The sequence below is a fragment of the Ruditapes philippinarum genome, unplaced genomic scaffold, assembly GCF_026571515.1.
Source record: "Ruditapes philippinarum isolate M1 unplaced genomic scaffold, ASM2657151v2 ctg1320_1_1_1_1, whole genome shotgun sequence".
Lineage (NCBI taxonomy): Eukaryota > Metazoa > Mollusca > Bivalvia > Venerida > Veneridae > Ruditapes > Ruditapes philippinarum.
This window is the reverse complement of record NW_026857134.1, coordinates 31,547-53,958: the sequence shown is the minus strand read 5'-3', so window position 1 is coordinate 53,958 and position 22,412 is coordinate 31,547. Positions and strand designations below refer to the sequence as shown.

General features: G+C 34.0%; 2 protein-coding genes and 1 long non-coding RNA gene across 3 annotated transcripts; 1 reads left to right on the top strand and 2 right to left on the bottom strand.

Moving 5' to 3' along the window:
• Positions 1 to 3,792, bottom strand: LOC132748881 (uncharacterized). Its single transcript, XR_009628330.1, has 2 exons — positions 3,394 to 3,792; positions 1 to 112 (listed from the first exon to the last, which is right to left on the bottom strand). It is a non-coding gene; the product is annotated as an uncharacterized LOC132748881 (long non-coding RNA).
• Positions 3,793 to 4,543: 751 nt separating this feature from the next.
• On the bottom strand, positions 4,544 to 21,656 carry LOC132748880 (uncharacterized). Its single transcript, XM_060738539.1, has 4 exons — positions 20,892 to 21,656; positions 8,218 to 9,042; positions 6,062 to 6,108; positions 4,544 to 4,781 (listed from the first exon to the last, which is right to left on the bottom strand). Exons 1-4 carry the CDS (start codon positions 21,262 to 21,264, stop codon positions 4,611 to 4,613), a joined length of 1,416 nt encoding a protein of 471 aa, XP_060594522.1. The 5' UTR covers positions 21,265 to 21,656; the 3' UTR covers positions 4,544 to 4,610.
• On the top strand, positions 11,161 to 18,293 carry LOC132748878 (uncharacterized). Its single transcript, XM_060738538.1, has 4 exons — positions 11,161 to 11,486; positions 12,034 to 12,093; positions 17,309 to 17,492; positions 17,721 to 18,293. The coding sequence occupies exons 1-4, from the start codon at positions 11,436 to 11,438 to the stop codon at positions 17,750 to 17,752; spliced, it is 327 nt and encodes a 108-aa protein (XP_060594521.1). The 5' UTR covers positions 11,161 to 11,435; the 3' UTR covers positions 17,753 to 18,293.
• Positions 21,657 to 22,412: the final 756 nt, after the last annotated feature.

Here is a 22,412-nt window from a genome sequence, read left to right as displayed (position 1 = left end):
CACACTTAATAATTTTAATTAAATGCTATAATTCATTCAATCCTTTTCCTTGACAAAAGTCCATGAATCGTTTATTTTCAAGATCTGTCATAACTTTGTTCAACGCATATATCTGAAATAAACAAAAGCAAAAATTTATAAACAAACGAAAAGAAACTCATAATGATTTCTTATCAAAATAAGAGGGTAATGATGGCCCTAGATCGCTCACCTGAGATCAACTGCTGGAAAAGGTCATAAACAGGTACATGTAAGTGTGTAACATTTGGGTCTGGGCATTTTGTTAATAGAGCTCAGTAGAGATCTATTAGGCTAGCATGCTAACTAGGCCATGTACTGTATTTCTGAGGAGAAGATTTTTTGAGGTCTACTACTATGCAATGCTATTATAAATGTTATTTCATAGAGGTATGTTTAAATTCGCTTTTCCAATAAATATCTTCATAAATTAAATTTAGATATACATGTCACTTTTGCAGAGGACCACAAGATACTAATACATGCAAAATATTTAAGCTCTAAGTCTTGTAATATTCAATAGTCTATTTCTGTCCCTGGGACTGGGTAATTTTTACCTCTGGGTCATTATTTGTTTGTTTTGTTTCGTTCTACAGCACACCAACAAAATTTAGATCATATTGTGCCAAAACTGGAAAGATGATTTTGGCTAACCTCAGTGTTACAAACTTAAAGCAACACCAGAGGTAAAATCCACCTCACCTGCTTGGAGTTAAGTGATGCAGAGATTCCAGTAATTGGAACACATTTAGGTGCCTCATAGATCATGCAGGCATGATTTATATAAATTTTGCAGAGGTCCACAAGGCTTGGACATATGTTTAAAAATCTAAGCTCAGGAAGATGCAGTTTAACAGACGAAGATTTAAATGCATTTTCCTATAGAAGCCTGTGTAAACTTTGTAACCCTAAAGGTTGTACCAAAAAATTACCATAATTTATATACAATGCATTATTTGTTGAGGACCACAAAGTGATACTTCATACAAAATAACTCAGCTCTGCATAGTAATTAATCAAGGCCTGACCCCATAAACTGTGGTCCACATTTCTCAGTGCTGGACAGTAAATAAAAGCAACATAGAAAAGAGGGCATAATTCTGAAAACATGACTAAGCAGACTTCTATGTCAACTGAAATCAAAGTTCAAATCTGCAGCTGGAAACCTGTGCATGTAGTAAAAATTTCATACACAAAGCTCTTACTACCAAAAAGTAGGTTGCTGGGTAAAATCATCTATAGGTACTCTACCAAAGTTGTTCAAATTTTGCCTCTAGTGTCAAAACTAGCCCTGCCCCGGGGTCATAGGTTTTCCTTACATGTAGATAGTAAAAACTTTAAAAAATCATCTTCTCGAATTGACAAAGGCTAGAGGTGAGACATTTTGCAGTAAACATTGTGTAGTGAACCTTTAGCAAGATTATTCAAATTAAAGCCCTGGGGTCAAAACAAAAAAAATGTGTTCCTACATTACTATTTTAGTGTTGTATTTATGCGGTGGCATAGCATTTTTTACAAATGCAATCTTGTTTTTGCTATGGAAGTCACTGGTTGCTATGGAAAGTCATTGGTTGATATGGAAGTCAATGGTTGCTAAGGAAAAGCAATGGTTAATGAAAAGGAAGTCATTGTTCAATATCCATATATGGAAAATCCATGAACCCCTCAAAGGTGGAGCCAATTTGGCCAGGGCTACAATTCTAAAAATTTAGCAGAGGTCAACAATATAATGTTCCATGCCAAATATCTAAGCTCTAGCTTTTGTTAGTTTTTTTCTACAGAAGTATTACGAAAATTCATGACTACCAGGGGTTGGGGCCTTTTTAGACCCCAGGGCTATAATTTGAACAAACTTGGTAGAGGTCCACTAGACAATGTTTCAAGCCAAATGTCTAAGCTAAAGCCTGGAAGGATGTAGAAGAAGTTTTTAAAGTTACTATATACATATAAGGATATCTATTTCTCCCCGAGTGGGGCCAATAATTTGAAACAAGACAGCCATCATGGCCCTTATATCGCTCACCTGATTATTAAGGTTCTGAATTACAAGTTAGCAATGAATGATAGGCAGACATAATGTCATTTACTAAAACTGATATCATAAAATTAATATTTACACCTGAAATAGTGCAAATGTTAATAAGGTTTTTCTATATATGCCTTTTTATATGCCCGAAAGCATTTCGGGCATATTATGTTATACCCCCTGGCGTCAGAACGTCCGTCCGTTAGCAATTTGGTTTCCAGAGCATAACTAAAGTTCCATTAGGCCCACAGTATTCAAACTTCATAGGATGTTTGTCCATATTGGGTAGAAGACCCCTATTGATTTTGGGGTCACAAGGTTAAAGGTCAAGGTCACTATTACCTTAAAACTGAAAACAGTTTCTTGAACATAACTTAAGTTCCATTTGGCCCACAGTGTTCAAACTTCATAGGATGATTGTCCATATTGGGTAGAAGACCTCTATTGAATTTGGGGTCAAAGGTCAAGGTCACTATTACCTTAAAACTGAAAACAGTTTCTGGAGCATAACTTAAGTTCCATCTCGCCCACAATATTCAAACTTCAAAGGATTGCTATTTGAAGGAGGTAATACTTTATTAAATTCCCATGTCTTACAAGTGTTTCATCCTTACAAAAAAAATCACTTCGGGCATATTTTGCTCTGCCTAGCGGTGCTCTTGTTATGTGTTGTCACCTAGTTTTTGATACCACAGGACTTATAATCGAACTTAAGATTTTGTTTCATTTTACGTCTTTTCCCAACAGTATTTCAGTCATATAGGCAGGTAGTTTCCTAACCATAAGAGTTACACCAGTACTTGACTACCTTCCTCCGCGCTAAACTACCAAAGCATCTCCCGGGGATCGAACCCATGCCAGACAGGTAACTGGATTAGAAGTCATCGACTCTAACCCCTCGACCACGGAGGGGGTTCGAAGGAACTAAAGAATCTGATAGAAATCATTGAAACAACTTTTCTGACAATATTTCAAGACATTTGGGCCAAAATAGTAGCCTTGAGAGTGTTAACAAGGATTTCCCATATTTGGGTTGTAGGACCTAGTTTTTTACATCAGATATTTTGTTTTCAAACTTGAGCAAGAGAGCATCTGAATTCAAACATTACCTCATGAACAACAAAACTCACAAATTGCTTTGAAACTGTTAGACAGGCCTCCTTACTATGCAGATAATATACAATTTCCAAAATGTTTTGTCCTTGATGCTGGTCATAAAAGTAACTTTTATTACTGTTAAATACAACATACATGTATATTTTACCCTCCAATAGAAAATTATGTATAAATATCTCAATCTATCACTGTTGCTGTAATATTTGGTGTCATGGTAAAAAAATGAAATTTACCTCTCTCCTTTGTTTAACCTTAATTAATTTTTCTTTTTCTTTCTGCTGTTGTTTTTCAAGTTTAACATTTGCCTCTTTTCGCTTCTCTTGCTTTTTAGCAGCTTCTTTTTCCATCTCTTGTAATCTACTTTTTACTGCCCTTTGAGACTGAAATTTTAATGTTATGAATATTAGTTATACATATAAAAGTAATTAAAGAGACACAATTTTCAGGGGGTCCAAATCCAATACCACCGGGGTCTTCATATAAGCTTGCTATACACTAAGTTTGAATACAATACAGGCCTCGACATTAGCGGTGGTCCGTTGGTCCGAGACCACCTGATTTTGGCAAGGACCACCTAATTTTAAAATGCACTGGTCCGTCGGACCACTTGAATTTTCTGGTTTGTGCAAGGCTCATTTGGCAGAATTGCCCACAATATTCAAACTTCAAAGGATTGCTATTTGAAGGAGGTAATACTTTATTAAATTCCCATGTCTTACAAATGTTTCATCCTTACAAAAAAATCACTTCGGGCATATTTTGCTCCACCTAGCGGTGCTCTTGTTATGTGCTGTCACCTAGTTTTTGATACCACAGGACTTATAATCGAACTTAAGATTTTGTTTGTTTCATTTTACGCCTTTTCCCAACAGTATTTCAGTCATATAGGCAGGTAGTTTCCTAACCATGAGAGTTACACCAGTACTTGACTACCTTCCTCCGCGCTAAACTACCAAAGCATCTCCCGGGGATCGAACCCATGCCAGACAGGTAACTGGATTAGAAGTCATCGACTCTAACCCCTCGACCACGGAGGGGGTTCGAACGAACTAAAGAATCTGATAGAAATCATTGAAACAACTTTTCTGACAATATTTCAAGACATTTGGGCCAAAATAGTAGCCTTGAGAGTGTTAACAAGGATTTCCCATATTTGGGTTGTAGGACCTAGTTTTTTACATCAGATATTTTGTTTTCAAACTTGAGCAAGAGAGCATCTGAATTCAAACATTACCTCATGAACAACAAAACTCACAAATTGCTTTGAAACTGTTAGACAGGCCTCCTTACTATGCAGATAATACACAATTTCCAAAATGTTTTGTCCTTGATGCTGGTCATAAAAGTAACTTTTATTACTGTTAAATACAACATACATGTATATTTTACCCTCCAATAGAAAATTATGTATAATTATCTCAATCTATCACTGTTGCTGTAATATTTGGTGTCATGGTGAAAAAATGAAATTTACCTCTCTCCTTTGTTTAACCTTAATTAATTTTTCTTTTTCTTTCTGCTGTTGTTTTTCAAGTTTAACATTTGCCTCTTTTCGTTTCTCTTGCTTTTTAGCAGCTTCTTTTTCCATCTCTTGTAATCTACTTTTTACTGCCCTTTGAGACTGAAATTTTAATGTTATGAATATTAGTTATACATATAAAAGTAATTAAAGAGACACAATTTTCAGGGGGTCCAAATCCAATACCAACCGGGGTCTTCATATAAGCTTGCTATACACTAAGTTTGAATACAATATCTCATTTCTAACTAGTTATTGTCTGCAAACCATTTTTTCTTTTTTTAATTAACAGTGACCTTGACCCAAGGGGGTCTAAATGCAATACCAACCGAGGTCTTAATATGAGGTTGCTATACACCAAGTTTGATTACAATACCTCATTCCAAAATCTAGTTATTGTCCGGAAACCATTTTTCTACTTTTAGTAACAGTGACCTTGACCCCAGGGGGTCCAAATGCAAAATTGACCTGGGTTTTCACATAAGGTTGCTATATACCAAGTTTGATTACAATACCTCATTCCAAACTCTAGTTATTGTCCAGAAACCATGATGTTGACCGACCGACGGACCAACGGACCAACTGACTGACCAATCCATAAGCTGACTCCTATATAACCCCCTAAACTTTGTAAGTAGTTATACAAAATAGGTCACAGGGTTGAAGGTTGAAGTATAAATAAATAAGGGAAATCCATGACCATTCTATGTGGGGATATAATTAAGACTCAAGGGCTATAATTTGAACAAATTTGGTAGATTAGTTTACTACACAATTTCATGGTCAATATCCAAGTTTTAGCATTCATGGCTTTAATAGAGAAGAATAATATATAAATGAGAAAAATCCATCACCCCCATATACATACAAGAGCTGTCAGAGGATTAATAATTAAATACTGGATACAAAGGGAAGATAAAACTATGAAAAAAATAAATCAATTATGATACAAATATATATTTCGATACCAGCATCAAGGTTCAATATTTTTGCACCACATAAAATGATGTGACCATGCCAATAAAAGTTAAACTGACATTTCTCTGCCAAAAATCATTGAACCAAAAACAAATCCGAACTTGACCTGTGCATTCCTTTGATGTATCCTATATGTCAAATTTAAAACCATAAAACCAACAGACCAATCTACAGATCAACATTTACTCCAATTGCAAAATTTTCTTTGTGGGGGTATATTTGACCCCATGGACATGATTTATACAACTTTTGCAGAGGACAACAAGGTGCCAAATATCTAAGCTCTAAAACTGCACAATTCGAAAATAGTTTGAGTTTTACTCTGTTAACAATTAATCTGCAATTCCACTATCTTCACATAAAATATTTTATCAACTATGATGTTGTTATGAAAAAATTCTTACCCTTATATCACTCATACATGGAATATATTCGTGCTTCTTCATCAAATCTGAAAATATTAAACAATGTTCTATATTAGACTATGTTTTAGGAATGACAATAAGTGTCTATATAAAGATTTACCCTATGTTTTACAGGTTTCTTTTTTAATCAAATAAAAATCAGGTCAACGTATTTAAGAAAGGTACTTAAATAGGCTTTTTATGAGGGTTATTACATATATATTCATGCATATATAACAATATTACATACTGTCTTTAATGAAAAAACAATCATACAGACCCATGCATTAAAAGTATAAAGGGATGTTTTTCATTACATTTAATAGTACCCTTCAGAGTAAGCATGTTGTAAGGATTACCACAATAACACTCTAATCGTGCATATATTTTGAAATGGTGTGTCATGGTCATTTACAAATTGTTAATTAAGAAAGCTTTGTGACAGTTAGAAATTATCAATTATAACAGATATGAGAGACATAGCTTAAACAAGAGATGTTATCTTCCTACCAAATATGAAGGGCATCTGTTAATAAATAAAGGCTGTATGGACAAAAGTGTAAAAATCTATTTCTAGCACTGGTGACCGTGACCCAAATGATCCTAACTCCATCCAAAAGTAGAATAATTTTCAATTTATGTCCCTACCAAATACAAAAGACATTTGGCAATAGATATAGGTTACACTTCTATTCTGGCATTGGTGACCTTGACCTTGATCCAAATGACCATTAACTATATTCCAAGTAAGAGGACCTCCCTACGCATGTCAGTAATAAACAAGAAAGACATCAATTAAAAAATAAATGCTGTATGAGCAAAAGTATATAAATTTATTTTTTACACCAGCTATCTTAACCCTAGTGACCCATTTCTCCACAAAAAGTTAGAGGACCATTAAAGGTGTACCTGCCAAATATGAAAGATATTATTAAATACATGAAGTAATTAGGAGAAATTCAAAATAAATCCAACTTGCTGGAATAGATTAACCATACAAGGCCCTATTTTTTTAAAAAGAAATTATGTACTTTGTATTGACAAGTAAGTGTGGAAATTATGAAGCCTTGGTACAGGTAGAAATTAAGATATATTAAATTGCTGGTTTAGGGTAACCTCATACAGACAGACAGACGGATGGTTCAATTACTATATGCCCAGGAGCATAAAAAGACAACTTGTGAAACTCAAACTCATGAAAAGATGTTTGATCTCGTGCAACAATTTTACAAAGTTCACCATCCAGACATTTACCATTCAATTGGATATTATTCATTTTAACTACGCATTCCTATCATACACATTTTTCTTTTACTTTTCCAGATATTTTCTCAGAAAATGCTACACTATGTAACCAAACTGAATAGAAAAATTTCTGCAAACATAATGGGAAAAGAGGAAAGTTATTTACCATTAGAATTGACAAATATTTGCCTGGAACATGTTTATTATTCCAATATTGAAAGAAAGAAAATACTATGATGGCCCTTATATTACTCACCTGATTATTAAGGCTCTTATTGACTGGTAAAATTAATATTGTTAAGCAGATATAATGTGTAAATTTTAAACTGCAGATATCACAACATTCCATTCTGCATCTGAAAAAGTGTTAATTCATGATTTTTCCATATTTGGGCTGAGTGACCTAGTTTTTGACACCATTTTTTAAACCTTGAGCTAAAAATCATCCAAACAAAATTTCAGGATATTTTGGCTGAAAATGTAATCTCTACAGTGTTAACAAACATTTCCCATATTATGTCTGTGTGACCTAGTTATTGACCCCTAATGATCTATATTATACTTGAGCTAGAAATCATGCATTGTAGGATATTTGGGCTGAAAATAATCACTAGAGTGTTAACAATGTTTTTCCATATTTGGGCTGTGTAACCTAGTTTTTGACCCCAGATAACCCATATCACAACTTGAGCTAGAAATAGTCAACTGACATCCTCACAAATGAATGCCTCACTGGCTTTCAATTATTCTTTAAGCTACATGTACATACAATAATTAAAAGCTGCCTAAGAGCGATGGAATGAATATATTTTCTGTTACCTATTGTTTCAATAGCTAGAGAGCACCAGGGGCATTAATAATAATGTATCTTCAAGCACATGTAATGATTGAAAATTTAGCAACTATTATACCTGGTGTAGGTGTAGCTGGTGGTGCACAAGGAAATTCCATTCCATTTTCTCTTATAGTTCCAGATTGCTTCTCAGACAAAAAGATTTTTTTCACTTTTTTAAATTGTTCCATCTGTGCAGACAGTTTGTCTGCTGTGTTATATACTGCACCATAAATAGAAGTCAAAACAGCCTGTTTGGAAAGTAAATCTGGTGAGAGTCCTTGAGATGAACTATTTTGTTGGTATTTTATAACAGTTTTGCTTGATCTGTGAACATGCTGTAAGTTACAGGATACAGCATTTACTGATATATCCTCGTTAACATTAGAGATATCCCTCTCTTTATCCAGTGCATTTTTCTCACCTGCAGTACTTGTAGCTGATTTAACTCTTGGATTCATTTCTAATTTATATATAACTACTGGCTGAACCTGAGACTCCATACTAATGCGAGAGTTTAAATCAGTTGTATTTGGAATACAAGCTAGATTATCCTGCATATAGTGAGATATAGGCAGTGAACTGGAGTTAGTTTTGGCACTAGCAACACGAAGAGGGTACAAATTATGTACATTAGAAAATGGTGTACTGTGTACTTGACTTTGGGCAAAACCATCATCAGAATCTTGCCTTTTGTTTGACAAAAATGAAGTTTGTAGACCCTTACTGGATGGTTCACTTGAAATTCTGCTTGGTTTCCCACTTTGAGTATTTGGTAAGATATGCTGGGTTGATAGAGATGACTGCTTCTCATGTCTTCCAATTACAGTTGTATCAATAACACGACCTTGTTTTCCTTTTTTATTTTTAACTGTTGCACCAAGCCTTTTTCTTGATCTTTTACCTGTCAAAAGAAATGATATTAAAGAGCTGTTGATACCTGACAGAAATTGCTTGACTATTGTCAGTGCTTTATAGTAAAACATCAGCCTGGATAATGTAAAAATAAACAAAGAGGAAGATTTCATTCACAAAAATACAAATTAATAATATACATGACAGTTATCAGTCTTGGATATTGACCAAAGAGTTCACAAAGGGCCTTATTTCATTCGAAATCCATGTTAGAGTCTTGGAAAGTGACCATGAATTATTATCAACCCCCTCTTAAAGTTTTAAGTGATTCTTGAGGTACATAAAGTTGAAAAAGACTTTTTGAGCTATCCCGTCCCTAGATTTGCCACTACTTGCCAGCTATTTCCACTGAAAAGGGTGGCATTAAGTGTAAAAAAGGTGGCATTAACTAGAAAATGACAAAATTCCACTCTTTTTCCACTGTAGTGAAAAAATTGCCACCTAATGCCACTATCCTTTGGTGGGATTTAGGTGGCATTGAGTGGAAATTTGAACATAGACTTTTTTTATGGTGGCAAAAGGGTGGAAATTGGTGAAAAATGAAACTTAGTTTATTTTGAAGGTGGAAAATGAGTGGCTTTTAGTGGAAAAATGAAACTCTAACTATTTTCTGGGTGGCAAAATAGTGGAAAAAAACTTAGAAAATTTTGTGAATAACTTTTAGTCGAAAAGGGAAACTCTTAACTATTTTCTGGGTTGTATAAAAATTGGTGGAAAAAACTGAGAAATCTAATAATTGTGCATTGCAGGGTTTAAGATTTATTTAAGTCAAAGCTCCAAACTGAAATAAATCTGTTTATAGTTTGTACTCTACCAAAGCATCAAGTGAACTTTTTATCAAAAATATAATTTATTGAAGTTGAACAGTTAGAAAATTTTATCAGAAACTCATATTTCTTAAACATACTAGAATGCCATGAACACAATTCTGATACAAAGTCACTGCCTCACAGTAACGGTATGATAATTCCAGCTGTAAAGTAGCAGGAAAAGACACAGAAATTGGACGTAAAATCACTTTTCCAGGCGTTAAACACATATAATTATGATCAGGAAAAATTAGAAAAGTATGGGGTTACTTAACTTCCCATTTTTTATGGCAGTACTTTTCTTTAGGGATGTAAAATTTGACTTTCAAGTCAAAATGTTTATGTTCCATTCTATGCTTGTAAAATAAAATTACGGCTTTTAAAGTGTACTTTGTTCTTTAGTTATAATCTGTACATTAATTAAATAGTTGAAATGTTCTTCTATGCCCAGAAAATGCATATCTCTGCATAAAGTTTGTTGCTTCTTCTATGATATTTAATGTCAATCTTGAATAAAGTTTGACTTTTGTCTTTTCTTCTAATTGACATAATAAATTGTCTCTTCAATATTACTTTAAACTGATATCTGGTGAGTACTAACACTTTTCATGTAATGCTAACAATAATTAAAGTGAAAAATGCAAAGGGCAATAACTCCAAAAGTATGCAAAGAGTTATGGTTCTTAAACACAGCACATTACTCAAAAAGATCTATATCTGTGAAGTTTCAAATTAATATCTCCAGTACTTTTTAAGCTTAATGACCAAGACAAAAATTAAGCATAGAGAAGTAAAAAATGGCAATAAACCCCAAATCATGCAATAAAAAGTTATGGTTCCTTGGCATTGTAACTTCTCATAAATGAGATTTAGTTATATGTGGAGTTTAAAATTATTGTCTCTAACATCTTTTGTGCTATGCTTTCAGAGGCTTTAAATCTATTGTAAAAATAATTGTGTGAAAAATAAATAGCTCATAATGCCTGATAATTTCTTATAATCAGGTTAAGTAAAGTAAATACTAGCTAGTAAATACTGCATCCTCTAAGATTTAACAACACAGCATACATCTCAGATCTGATAAAACTACAGCCCTCTTATCTAGTAATCTATGAATGGGGGTTAATAGTTTACTCATGCTGACCAGAATGTTCCATTTGATTATTTTGGGAGAGGCAACATTATACATGTTTTTATGTAGAATTTGTCTTAAAATAGCATGCTAAATTATCTTTCAAAAGCTTATTCTACTCAATCTATTTAGGTATTAGATATAGTTATACATTCAAATAAATGTAAAAAATAAAATGATGGGTGCTATGGTTTTTGGAAAATCCCTCACAATTTAAAATTATAATGGACTGTCCATGCAGTTACACCGTTGTAAAGTTTGAATTCAAAGGAATTGAGGTCAGTTAAAGCTTGCAAACACAAAGGAAATTATTGATATTGTAGCAATTCTGGAGATATTTTGTTTAAAATGTAAGGGTGCATATTTTTGATTTCTCAAAGAAAACATTTAAAGTCTTATTAGTGTGGTAAATAGAAATGAGAAGTTTTAACTGAAGTGTGAATGTGTAGACAAGAAGATAAACAGCAGAATCATTCCCAGTCAAAGTTTCAGGTAAACAACTTTTACATACAATAATTATTGTTATTTATGCAGAAACTGTTTAGTTTTTTGACAGTAAAAATATGGTATTGTATAAAATTGTGTTTTATATTTGTTTTGTTTGTAACTTGACTAAAAAGAAAGCTGCATGTACAATGTACATATAAAGAATGTAGGAATATAAAGAATGTAGGAAGATCTTCATCATTTCTTAAATACATTATGTTAGAAATTTTAAGTTTGAGAAAAAAATTATAGTAACTAATCAGTAAGTACAATATCATTATGTACAATATTACATCAATCAAACTATAGATAACCTGAGGTACCTATTACTACAACTTTCATGCTATAAACAATTTTCATTGTGTGTCACATGTGGAGCAGATTAACAGTAACTGATTTATTAGTAAGTTTCATTCCTTCATTGTTGTAATTCAGCTTTCATGGTGCAGTAGATAATTATATAACCATAACTAGACAGTCTAGAGTAACATGCTATTAGGAGAATGACAGTTCATAACAGAAACAGCATTAAATAAGAATTATTATTTTGCAGACACAAAGCAATGAGGAGCAGCCTGGAGCAACACATTTGATCTTCAGTGGCTTTACAAAGGTATCTTGTTAATTCAAAGTTATTTTAGAATTAATAGGAAAGAAGTGTCACAGTACCTGTAATGATATTGAGTTATTTTATATTCATATGACCTTTAACCTTAATACTCATTTCTGTAAATTTCCACTGACCACGTTGTGCCTGTAGAATGTTATATCCTGGGAGATTTCCCGCCAATGCATCAGTCCAGATAATAAAACTGACTAGAACACACTTGTGTCTTTTCTCTTATTATATTCACATTTGTGAATCGCATGGACCAACTTTAATAGTATATAAGATATACAAAGAATATTACATGGTGTCAGAATTTATAGTTGGAATATAAGACAACAAAATATGGAATTAACAGGACTTTCTGTGCCAGTTATAAACTGGGAAGCGTCAAATCTTCCTGAACAATGGATTAAATTCCAAAGGCATGTTGAACTGATGTTTACAGGGCCGCTCAAGAACAAAACTAAGAAAGAAAAAATATCATATTTGTTGATATGGGTCGGTGACAAGGGCAGGGACATTCACGCTACATGGGAACCCTTCACTGGCGATGATGCTGAAAATCTTCAGACTTATTATGAAAAGTTCAAAGCACATGTGCAGCCGTCCTTGAACCCGATATTTGCGAGGTACAAGTTTAACAATGAAGTGCAAGGCACTGACAGTATCGATGCCTTCATCACAAGACTAAGACTAAGTGCAGCAGATTGCAGCTTTAAAGACAAGGACGAAATGATCAGAGACAGAATTGTTTTTGGGACAAATTCTGGAAAAGTGCGAGAGAAGTTGATAAACAAAGGCGAGGGATTAACACTCGAAAATGCTATTCAAATCGCACAAGCACACGAATATGCACAGAAACAACTTCAATCAATGGCAGCAGCTAATGATGTACACCTGGTTAAGCAGCACAAATCAAAACATAAAGGATACAAGAACCAACCATTTCAGCAACCTAAACAACAACAACAACAACACAGAAATTATCATAACATTCAAAAACAAGATGGAAGAAAACCACTGAAATGTCAACGATGTGGACAGAACACTCATAGACCAGGGTCAAAATGTCCAGCTGAACATTCAACGTGTTACGCATGTGGAAAGCAAAATCATTTTGCAAGCGTTTGCAGATCTAGAAATAAAAACGTTGACAATGTGAAATATTCTGAATACAATTATAGTGACAACGTTCAATCGGAAAATCAGGATTATTACGTTGATATGGTAAAATTTTCATCTTCTACTCCTGATCGTGCCTTTGTACCAATTAATGTCGGTCCTTCCCATATTCCTGTTAAATTTAAGATAGATACTGGGAGCGCGGTAGATATTCTACCATTGAGCCATTATGAGAAATTAAAGATAAAACAACCTCTTGAAATCGCAGAAAATAGATTAACATCGTACACAGGCAACATGTTACCTGTATGCGGTATAACAAATCTGCAATTGCGCTACAACAACAAGACTAGCGAGTCATTATGTTATGTTGTTGATAGTCCGACAGTCCCGCTGCTAAGTTTACAATCGTCTGTTAACTTAGGCCTGATAAAGCTCACCTATTCAATAGACAGGTCAAATACAGAATTAGATAAACAAAGGGTCATGTCAGAGTATGGGAACTTATTCCAAGGTGTAGGGGTTATCCCAGGTGAATGTAAACTTCACACTAAGAGTGATGCTGTTCCTGTAATAAACGCACCTAGGCGAGTGCCGGAAGCTTTAAGGGACAGGCTTCACGAAGAACTCCAGCGCATGGAGAATGATGGAATAATAACTAAGGTCACTGAACCCACAGACTGGGTGAACTCCCTAGTCATTGTAGAAAAACCAAAGACAGGTAAACTCAGAGTTTGCCTTGATCCAAAAGCTTTAAATGAGGCTATAAGGCGACCTCACTACCCAATGCGTACTATTGACGACGTTACATCAAGACTGACTGATGCAAAATACTTCAGCATTCTTGACATTACACACGCATACTGGAGCATCAAACTTGATGAACAGTCTTCATTATTAACAACCTTCAGCACGGTATTCGGCAGATACCGTTGGTTAAGACTCCCATATGGCATATCTGCATCGAGTGACATATTCATGCAGAAAGTAGATGAAATTTTTGAAGGATTGCAGGGTCTAACAGCCATAGTAGATGACATTTTGATATATGGGAAGACACGTGAAGAACATGACGCAAACTTGCGTAACGCCCTTGAAAGAGCACATTCCAAGGGAGTAAAGTTCAATCCGGACAAATGTATCATCGGGGTAAATGAAGTCCCATTCTTTGGTCACCTTATAACATCAACAGGGTTAAAGCCAGATCCTAGTAAAATAGAGGCAATTATGAACCTCAAAATACCAGAAAATAGACAGCAACTTGAAAATGTTCTTGGTATGGCAAATTATCTGCAAAAATTCTCTCCAAACCTAGCAGAGGTCACAAGCCCCATGAGATCCCTACTAAAGAAAGATGTAGAATTTGTTTGGGATTTTTCCCAGACAGAAGCATTTACGAAAATGAAAAACATAATCACAAGTACCCCTGTTCTTGCATATTTTGACCCGAAACAGAGTGTAACTCTTGAATCTGACTCTTCGATGCGTGGGGTCGGCTCAGCCATCATCCAAAATGGCCGCCCAGTTGCCTTCGCTTCTAGGACATTGACAGAGACTGAATCTAATTATGCTAACATAGAAAGAGAGATGTTAGCAATACTGTTTGGTTGCACGCGCTTCCATCAGTATGTATACGGTAGACATGTAATTGTACACTCCGACAACAAACCTATTAGCTCAATCATGTTGAAAAGTTTGTCTGCATGTCCACCGAGACTTCAAAGAATGCGGTTACAGTTATCAAAATATGACCTTGACGTACGCCACGTTCCTGGAAAACAAGTACCAATCAGTGACTTACTTTCTAGACAACCGCTTCCAGAGACATTACATTTAGAGGGTCTCGACTTACATGTACATACAGTGTTGAAAGGGTTACACATAACCGATAACAGACTGGAATCAATCAGGCATGAAACTCAAAATGACACGAGCATGCAGATTCTGAAGAGAACTATTATTGACGGATGGCCAGTTTCACGTGCAGACTGTAAACAAGAAATAATTGAGTTCTGGAACCACAGGGACGAATTGTCGTCTGTAAATGACCTTATATTCAGAGGACAGAGAATCGTCATACCTGTATCTGCAAGAAAACAGGTGATTGAATCAGTGCACCAAGGTCACATGGGTGTAGAAAAATGTTTACAAAGGGCTAAAGACGTAATGTTTTGGCCTGGTATGACAAAAGAAATCACAAATCATGTTTTAAAATGTGCTTTATGTCAAAAGTACAGGTATTCCAACGCAAAAGAACCATTAACTCCCCACGACGTGCCCGACCGACCTTGGCAAAACATTGCCGCTGATCTCTTCTCCTTTGACAGTAAGGACTACTTGCTGACTGTAGACTACTATAGTAGATACTTTGAGGTAGATGCTCTACCTAACACGCAAAGCATTACTATAATTAGAAAGCTAAAAGTTCACTTAGCAAGGTATGGCATTTGTGACAAACTTGTCACTGATAATGGGCCACAATTCTCTTCTGAAATATTTTCAGATTTTGCAAAAGATTGGGGGTTTTCCCACATAACATCCAGCCCACTCCACCCAAACAGTAATGGATTGGCCGAAAAAACAGTGTCGATCATTAAACGGATATTAAGGAAAGCTCAGGAGAGTAACCGAGATCCTTATCTCGCGATACTTGAGTACAGAAACACCCCTCTTGAATGTGGCTTCTCCCCAAATCAATTACTAATGGGTAGAAGAACTAAATCTATACTACCTACCACAAATTCTCAGTTACAACCCAAAACAGTAAATTGTAAACAGGTACGCGAAAAGATGCAAAAAATAAAGCAGAAACAAAAAAGTTGCTATGATAAAACATCAAAGCAACTACCCCTTCTTACACTTAATGAATATGTCCGCATCAAGGTCATGGGAACCAGCAAAAGTGATAAAAATTCACAATGACCGATCCTACTCTGTAATAACTCATGCAGGTGGCATTTACCGCAGAAATAGGCGAATGCTTAATAAAACTGAAGAAACTTTCCCAGAAATTCAGGAATTTTCCCCCAACATTTTGGCTAATAACCCTATCACTCCCTCAATTAATGGAAAAATTTCAGAATCACACAATGCTGACCACTCATTGACCTCCAATAAGCCCAGCCCAATTGACCACTATTATCACACACGATCAGGCAGGGAAGTGAAATTGAACAAACGATATTATAATGAGAACATGGTGAACAATTGAAAAAAAGTATACTGAGTGTTTACTAATAAGAAAACATCACAAACAAAAAAATAAACAATAAAGAAAAAAATATATAAACTGGAATAAACACATACATTTATTGATAAACATATATTTGTTTATATAAACTGATTACTTAATTGATATTTAAACATGTGTTATTCTAACGTTATTTTTAAATTGAACCATATTCCTTTATGATTTATTAACATGTGGATACCATTCAGCTATGTATTTAAAAAGAGGGAAATGTAATGATATTGAGTTATTTTATATTCATATGACCTTTAACCTTAATACTCATTTCTGTAAATTTCTACTGACCACGTTGTGCCTGTAGAATGTTATATCCTGGGAGATTTCCCGCCAATGCATCAGTCCAGATAATAAAACTGACTAGAACACACTTGTGTCTTTTCTCTTATTATATTCACATTTGTGAATCGCATGGACCAACTTTAATAGTACATAAGATATACAAAGAATATTACAGTACCCAATAAGACACTTTTCAGTTCTTGATAAATATAGCTATTAGTCACTATTTACAAACCTACTTTAATTCAAACTCTTTATGACACTTTAATTTGCATTTACATTTTGTTTTACAAATTTTAGAGTTTTTGTACATTTTAGCTTGAAAATTTTATCAAATATTTATCCTGATGAAGGTTCGTTAAGAACTGAAACTGGAAGATTATTAATTACTCAACCTGCACTGGTGTTGATGTGTTGTATTTCTTTATATCTTTCTTATTTTAAAATTTTAAAGTTGTATACATATACCAAGGTCTTATAAAAGTGTTTCATTTTCTGTCTTTACATATTAGATATTGATAATCATTTTCTGTCTTTACTTATTTGATATTGTTAATCATATTTTAGGACCAAGTGATGGCAGAACTGAAGCCATATGCCTCAAAAGAGAAAGGTACAGCAAAGCTCTTCAGAATGCTATTCAATATAGAAGAGATTAAAGGCCACTCATTGTTTGGTATGAGGAAAGGGAACAGAGAGTCTGACCCCAGACCTTCTTGTGCAGACAAGGCAAAACTTAAGTTCTTGGAAGGTAACTAATGAACTGAATGAAAATATCATTTTTGATTCTGCGTATATTTTCTGCCTTGGAGTAAATAAGAAAAGTCTGATTCTTCCACGTCTGCAGTGCTGTTTTTTAAAGTATTTTAATCATATCTATGCACTCAAATTGAATATAGAAATATCCAATAGTCATATAAAATTGTAAGCTTATGTTTTTAATTATTGTATTAATCATTCATAATTTTTTTTGTTTTAGATTGTGCGCTCGAAAAGTTGCCGACAACCTAAAGGACTGAACTCAAACCGTCCAGGAATAGCAAGTTAAACTGAAGAAAATAAATGGACTAATGTTTTGCTATTTTTTGAGACAATATATAATTTCATATGGAAACATTAAAAAGGATTATTTTTAAAATTTGTTTGTTTCCAATTTAGGGTACAGGGTGACTTTCAAGCAGTTTCCAGCTATTGCCACCCACAAGGTGGAAAATTTCTGAAAGGGTGAAAATAGGTGGCATTTAGTGGAAACTGAATTTGCCACTATCTGGTGGCAAAATGGTGGAAAAGTGTCTAAATACTCCACCAATTTTCCACCCTTATGGTGGCAAAAGGTGGAAATAAGTGGCATTTGGTGGAAAATAAGTTTGCCACTCAATGATGGCATAATGGTGGAAATTTGTCTAAATACTCCACCAATTTTCCACCATTATGGTGACAATAAGTGGAAACAAGTGGCATCTAGTGGAAAATGAGTTTGCCACCCTAAGGTGGCATAATGGTGGCATTATGGTGAAAGTTTGTCTAAATACTCCACCAATTTTCCACTCATTGGTGGCATTTAGTGTAAAAAAAGGTGGAATTAACTGGAAAATTATATAACATCAGTCCTGCTCAAATTTTTCACCATTTTCATGATTTGGGTGGCGTTTTGGTGGCATTATTGGTGGAAAATTGTCTAAATACTCCACCATTGAAAAGGGTGGCATTTTAGTGGCAAATCTAGGGACGGGATCTGCCCCTGAAAGTGAGGGTTTTTTTTAAAAATCTTTCAGACCACTTTCAGGAGAGATAACTCAATATCAAGCTTCCTGATACATTATTTATATAAAATATCATGTCCAGTAACTATGAAAAGTTACTTGTTATGAATTTTAAACTTGAGGCTAAATTGTTAAGATTGGGTCAATAATTACTTCTATCGGAAGATCATGTGGTTCAAATGCTGGTAATTTATTGGTTTTTTTCATAGGTAGTGAAATACTAACTGTTAATCTAAGGGATCACATTTCTAGGCAACTTGGGCGAAAATAGTTGCCTTGTCTCTCTTATTTCGCCCAGTTTGCTTAGAAAAGCAAAAGCAAACAATTGGATAAACACATGTAAAATTTTCCAAGTAATAAAAATTGTCCACGTTCTGCCTATTTCAAAACGGTCTGTTAAACGTATTTTGACTAGTGTAAATTGGAAAACATAATATGCGGTGATTCAATTGAGCGGGTGTTGGAAGTTAACGAGTGCTTTCGAATGTTGTTGAATAAATATCAATAAACAACAATTAAACAATTAAGAGGTCATTCATTTCAATTAAGACCAATAAGGGACATACTTAGCCCTAAGTACATTTGTTGGTAAGTCTTGTAACAGAGATCTGCCGAGAATTTGAAAGTACTGGGCCCTGGGCCCACTTGGTCTGAAAATGATGGGCCATTTTGACCAAAATATGGGCCTTTGGAAAATAAGTACACATTGACCTAAATGACTGTTAAAAAGTTTGTAGATAATTGAATTTCCTTTATAATGGAAATTAAATCATATTTTATGACTAGTGGTTCACTTATAATTCAGTATTTAACAGAGAAGATAACCAATAATTAAAAAAAATGCCTAGACAGTACTTTTCTAACTAATATTAATTGCAGGCAAAACATTTTTTCAAATGGCTGCTCAAAAATCTGATTTGCATAATTTATCCACATAATTTCTAATGTCTAATACTGTGCATTATCCATTTAATTGTTACTACTTTGCACCAAATGTCCTTGTCACAATGTATATTGACGGATTTTATTACTCCTTGTATGCCTCTGTGTAGAAAGCATACATCAAAGACACTTGCCGACAGACTTTTTGATCAGGAAAAAGTCATGCCCAATGTTTCCCTGATTGGTTAATCACCCTGTCAAATATTCTGATGACGAAATAGACATATTTTTTTACACTTCATCGTGAACTTGAGTGACCTTAGGGGAAATCAAGTTGTACACCTGTCAGATTATACTGTAACTTACAGCTTTTCTAAAAATGGCAACACTTTTTCAGTTACCGATAATCATTTTAAATATTAAGTAGTTGTATAATTTTTTTGTTTGTTTGTATTGGATTAAATTTACGGTAGTAGAAATGAGTATCCATGTGGGAAAGGGATTATGAGAAGAAATGCGGTAAGTAGATAAAGTGAACAAAAGCTAGGGGAATGGATAAACTCAAGAATATGCGTTATTACAGGGGAATGGGTAACGTGTTGCTGTTGGTACCAGTTTTGACTGGATGACTAAATGACCCAGCAGATAGTTTTGTTTTCATTTAAATCTGGCACTGATTTTAGATGCGCCCTTGGCCCTTTGCTGCCCGTTTTCCTGCGCCATTCTCATTTTTTTAGCGCCAATGGTGCAAAATCGCGTCCTCGGCAGATCTCTGCTTGTAATATATGTGTTTGCTTCATTGATTTTAAAGTTGAATTTTGCAGTGTAATATCGCTGGAGTAATTGTGCAGCAGAAATTTAGTGAACATAATGTTAAACATATTGTTTTATTTCAACGTAAATAATTCCTAATGTTTGGTCAATCTAAAACTTAAAAGAAATATTTTCAAATGGGACATCAACACTCCCAAAAATGTAATTTTTATTATGCACTTCTCCTTGTCCCAAAAAACTCCCTATTTTCAAATATGAAATTCAGGGCTGGCAAGATGCATATGCTATGACACTTCTCAATATTGAACTTTAATTTTTTATACATGAAAGATCAAAAGTTTGAAAAATCATAAAATTTTATAGCTTCACTCCATACCATATATTATCCATATTCCGATCAGAGATTTATGACCATAATTCCAATTAAAAATGTTACATGCATTTCTTGTTTAAAGTTAAGAACATCCAAAATCACTTAAAATGATGAGAGATGGCCAATGCAAATGATAAAATATAAAAAATTATGATTGCTTTACACCAAATCACCATTTTCAATTGATTCATTTTTCGTTCAAAGATGAAGCAACCATTGTCAATGGCTAAAAATAATATGTGTCCTCAAGAAAGTAAGTTTTGGCCACAAGATATTATATTGAAGCCTCAAGATAATAAGGTCACTGTTGTAGCCACAAGATAATAAGTTTTGGCCACAAGTTTGGTTAATAACCTACCTTTTTTTAGAGATTCATTTGAGGTATCTGGATAACAATGTGCATTACTGTTGCCATCATTATAAATTTCCTCATTTCCAATATGCTTTGAATTTTTGTCTTTTACTATATCACTGTCTGTATTAAGCAAATTTACAGCAGTTAAAATAGGAGTCTGATGTTTTAGTTCATTATCCTGTGACAAAAGCTTAGAAATGCCATAACTTCCTACGGATGATTTTGATCTAGACTTTGGTCGCATGTTGTTGCTGGATAAAAGCAGTTTTTCTCCAATATGAAAAGCATCTGAAATTCTATTATTTCTAGTCAAACATTTGTTATCAAAGCTAACTTTGTCAAATTCTTCAAACACTTCTCTAAAAGCAATGCTCATTTTCCTATTTATTTTTAATGTAATCTTTTCAGTCTCATTTATGAATGTAAATAAATGTTGTACGGTAACAGGCTTTAGTTTTGAATTTAATGGTGGTAATTAAAATAACAAAATCAAATAAACCATGGAGTTGAATATCTGTGAATAAACTGATAGATCTCAAAATCACTTATTTTATCATTCGTAACGTTTGTCCATCGTTTCATGTGTTCTACAGATAGACAAATACATAACTAAATATTGTGCAAAATGAATCTATTTAACTGTCACACATCATTAAGTTTGAGGCAAAGTACAAAGTTCGGCAACCTCAACAGGTTTAATTACGTTGAGCAAGTTCATTTTTCCATCCACAATTGTTTATATACGGTGTGATAGTAACTGTCATGTCTGTGAAAAAAAAAAACGATTCGCCCCACTAACGATTCGCTCTTCAACGACCCGTTTAGTGACGATTCGCCCAACTTCAAAATAATTATTTAGAACGTACTTTAAATAATGAAATGAATGGTTCGGAATATTTGTTAAATAAAATGTTCCACACACAGGTGTTCAGTAACGCCAAATAAAACAAGAAGTATCTTTAAAAAAGCTTTAAGGAAGTAAAACTGATTAGCATTTGCATGATAGAATAACTTTAATTTCCAATCAAGGGTCATGTTAAATGACATGTAAATCACAATAATAATAATCTGATCAAATAAAGACGTTAAAGAAACTAAAACTTGATTTGTATAATGGTAACAACAATTAACATAAAGTAAAAACAAAACAAACAAACACAGTAAATGACAGAGTTTTAGAATTAAACATCATAATTATATATATATATGGGTATTTCAACGCCATTGGCGGACAAAATATCTTTAATTTTACAACATCCAACGTATTTTTTTTTCTTTCAGCTGATATAAAATTTATCATTTTACGCCGAAAAATGTTTGAAAAATGGAAAGAAAATTGTCAATTTTGTGTAAAATTTGACGTTCAGTTTAGCCGCATTTTCGGCTTTTAATCGGCTTATTAAAAAATTCCTGAAATAAATGTTTGATTTTTTTCTTTAAACGTACTTTAAAATGTATACTCAGTCTAAATGACTGAAAAAAATAGGGGGTCACCGACTCAAATTTTTCGGTACACGTAATTTT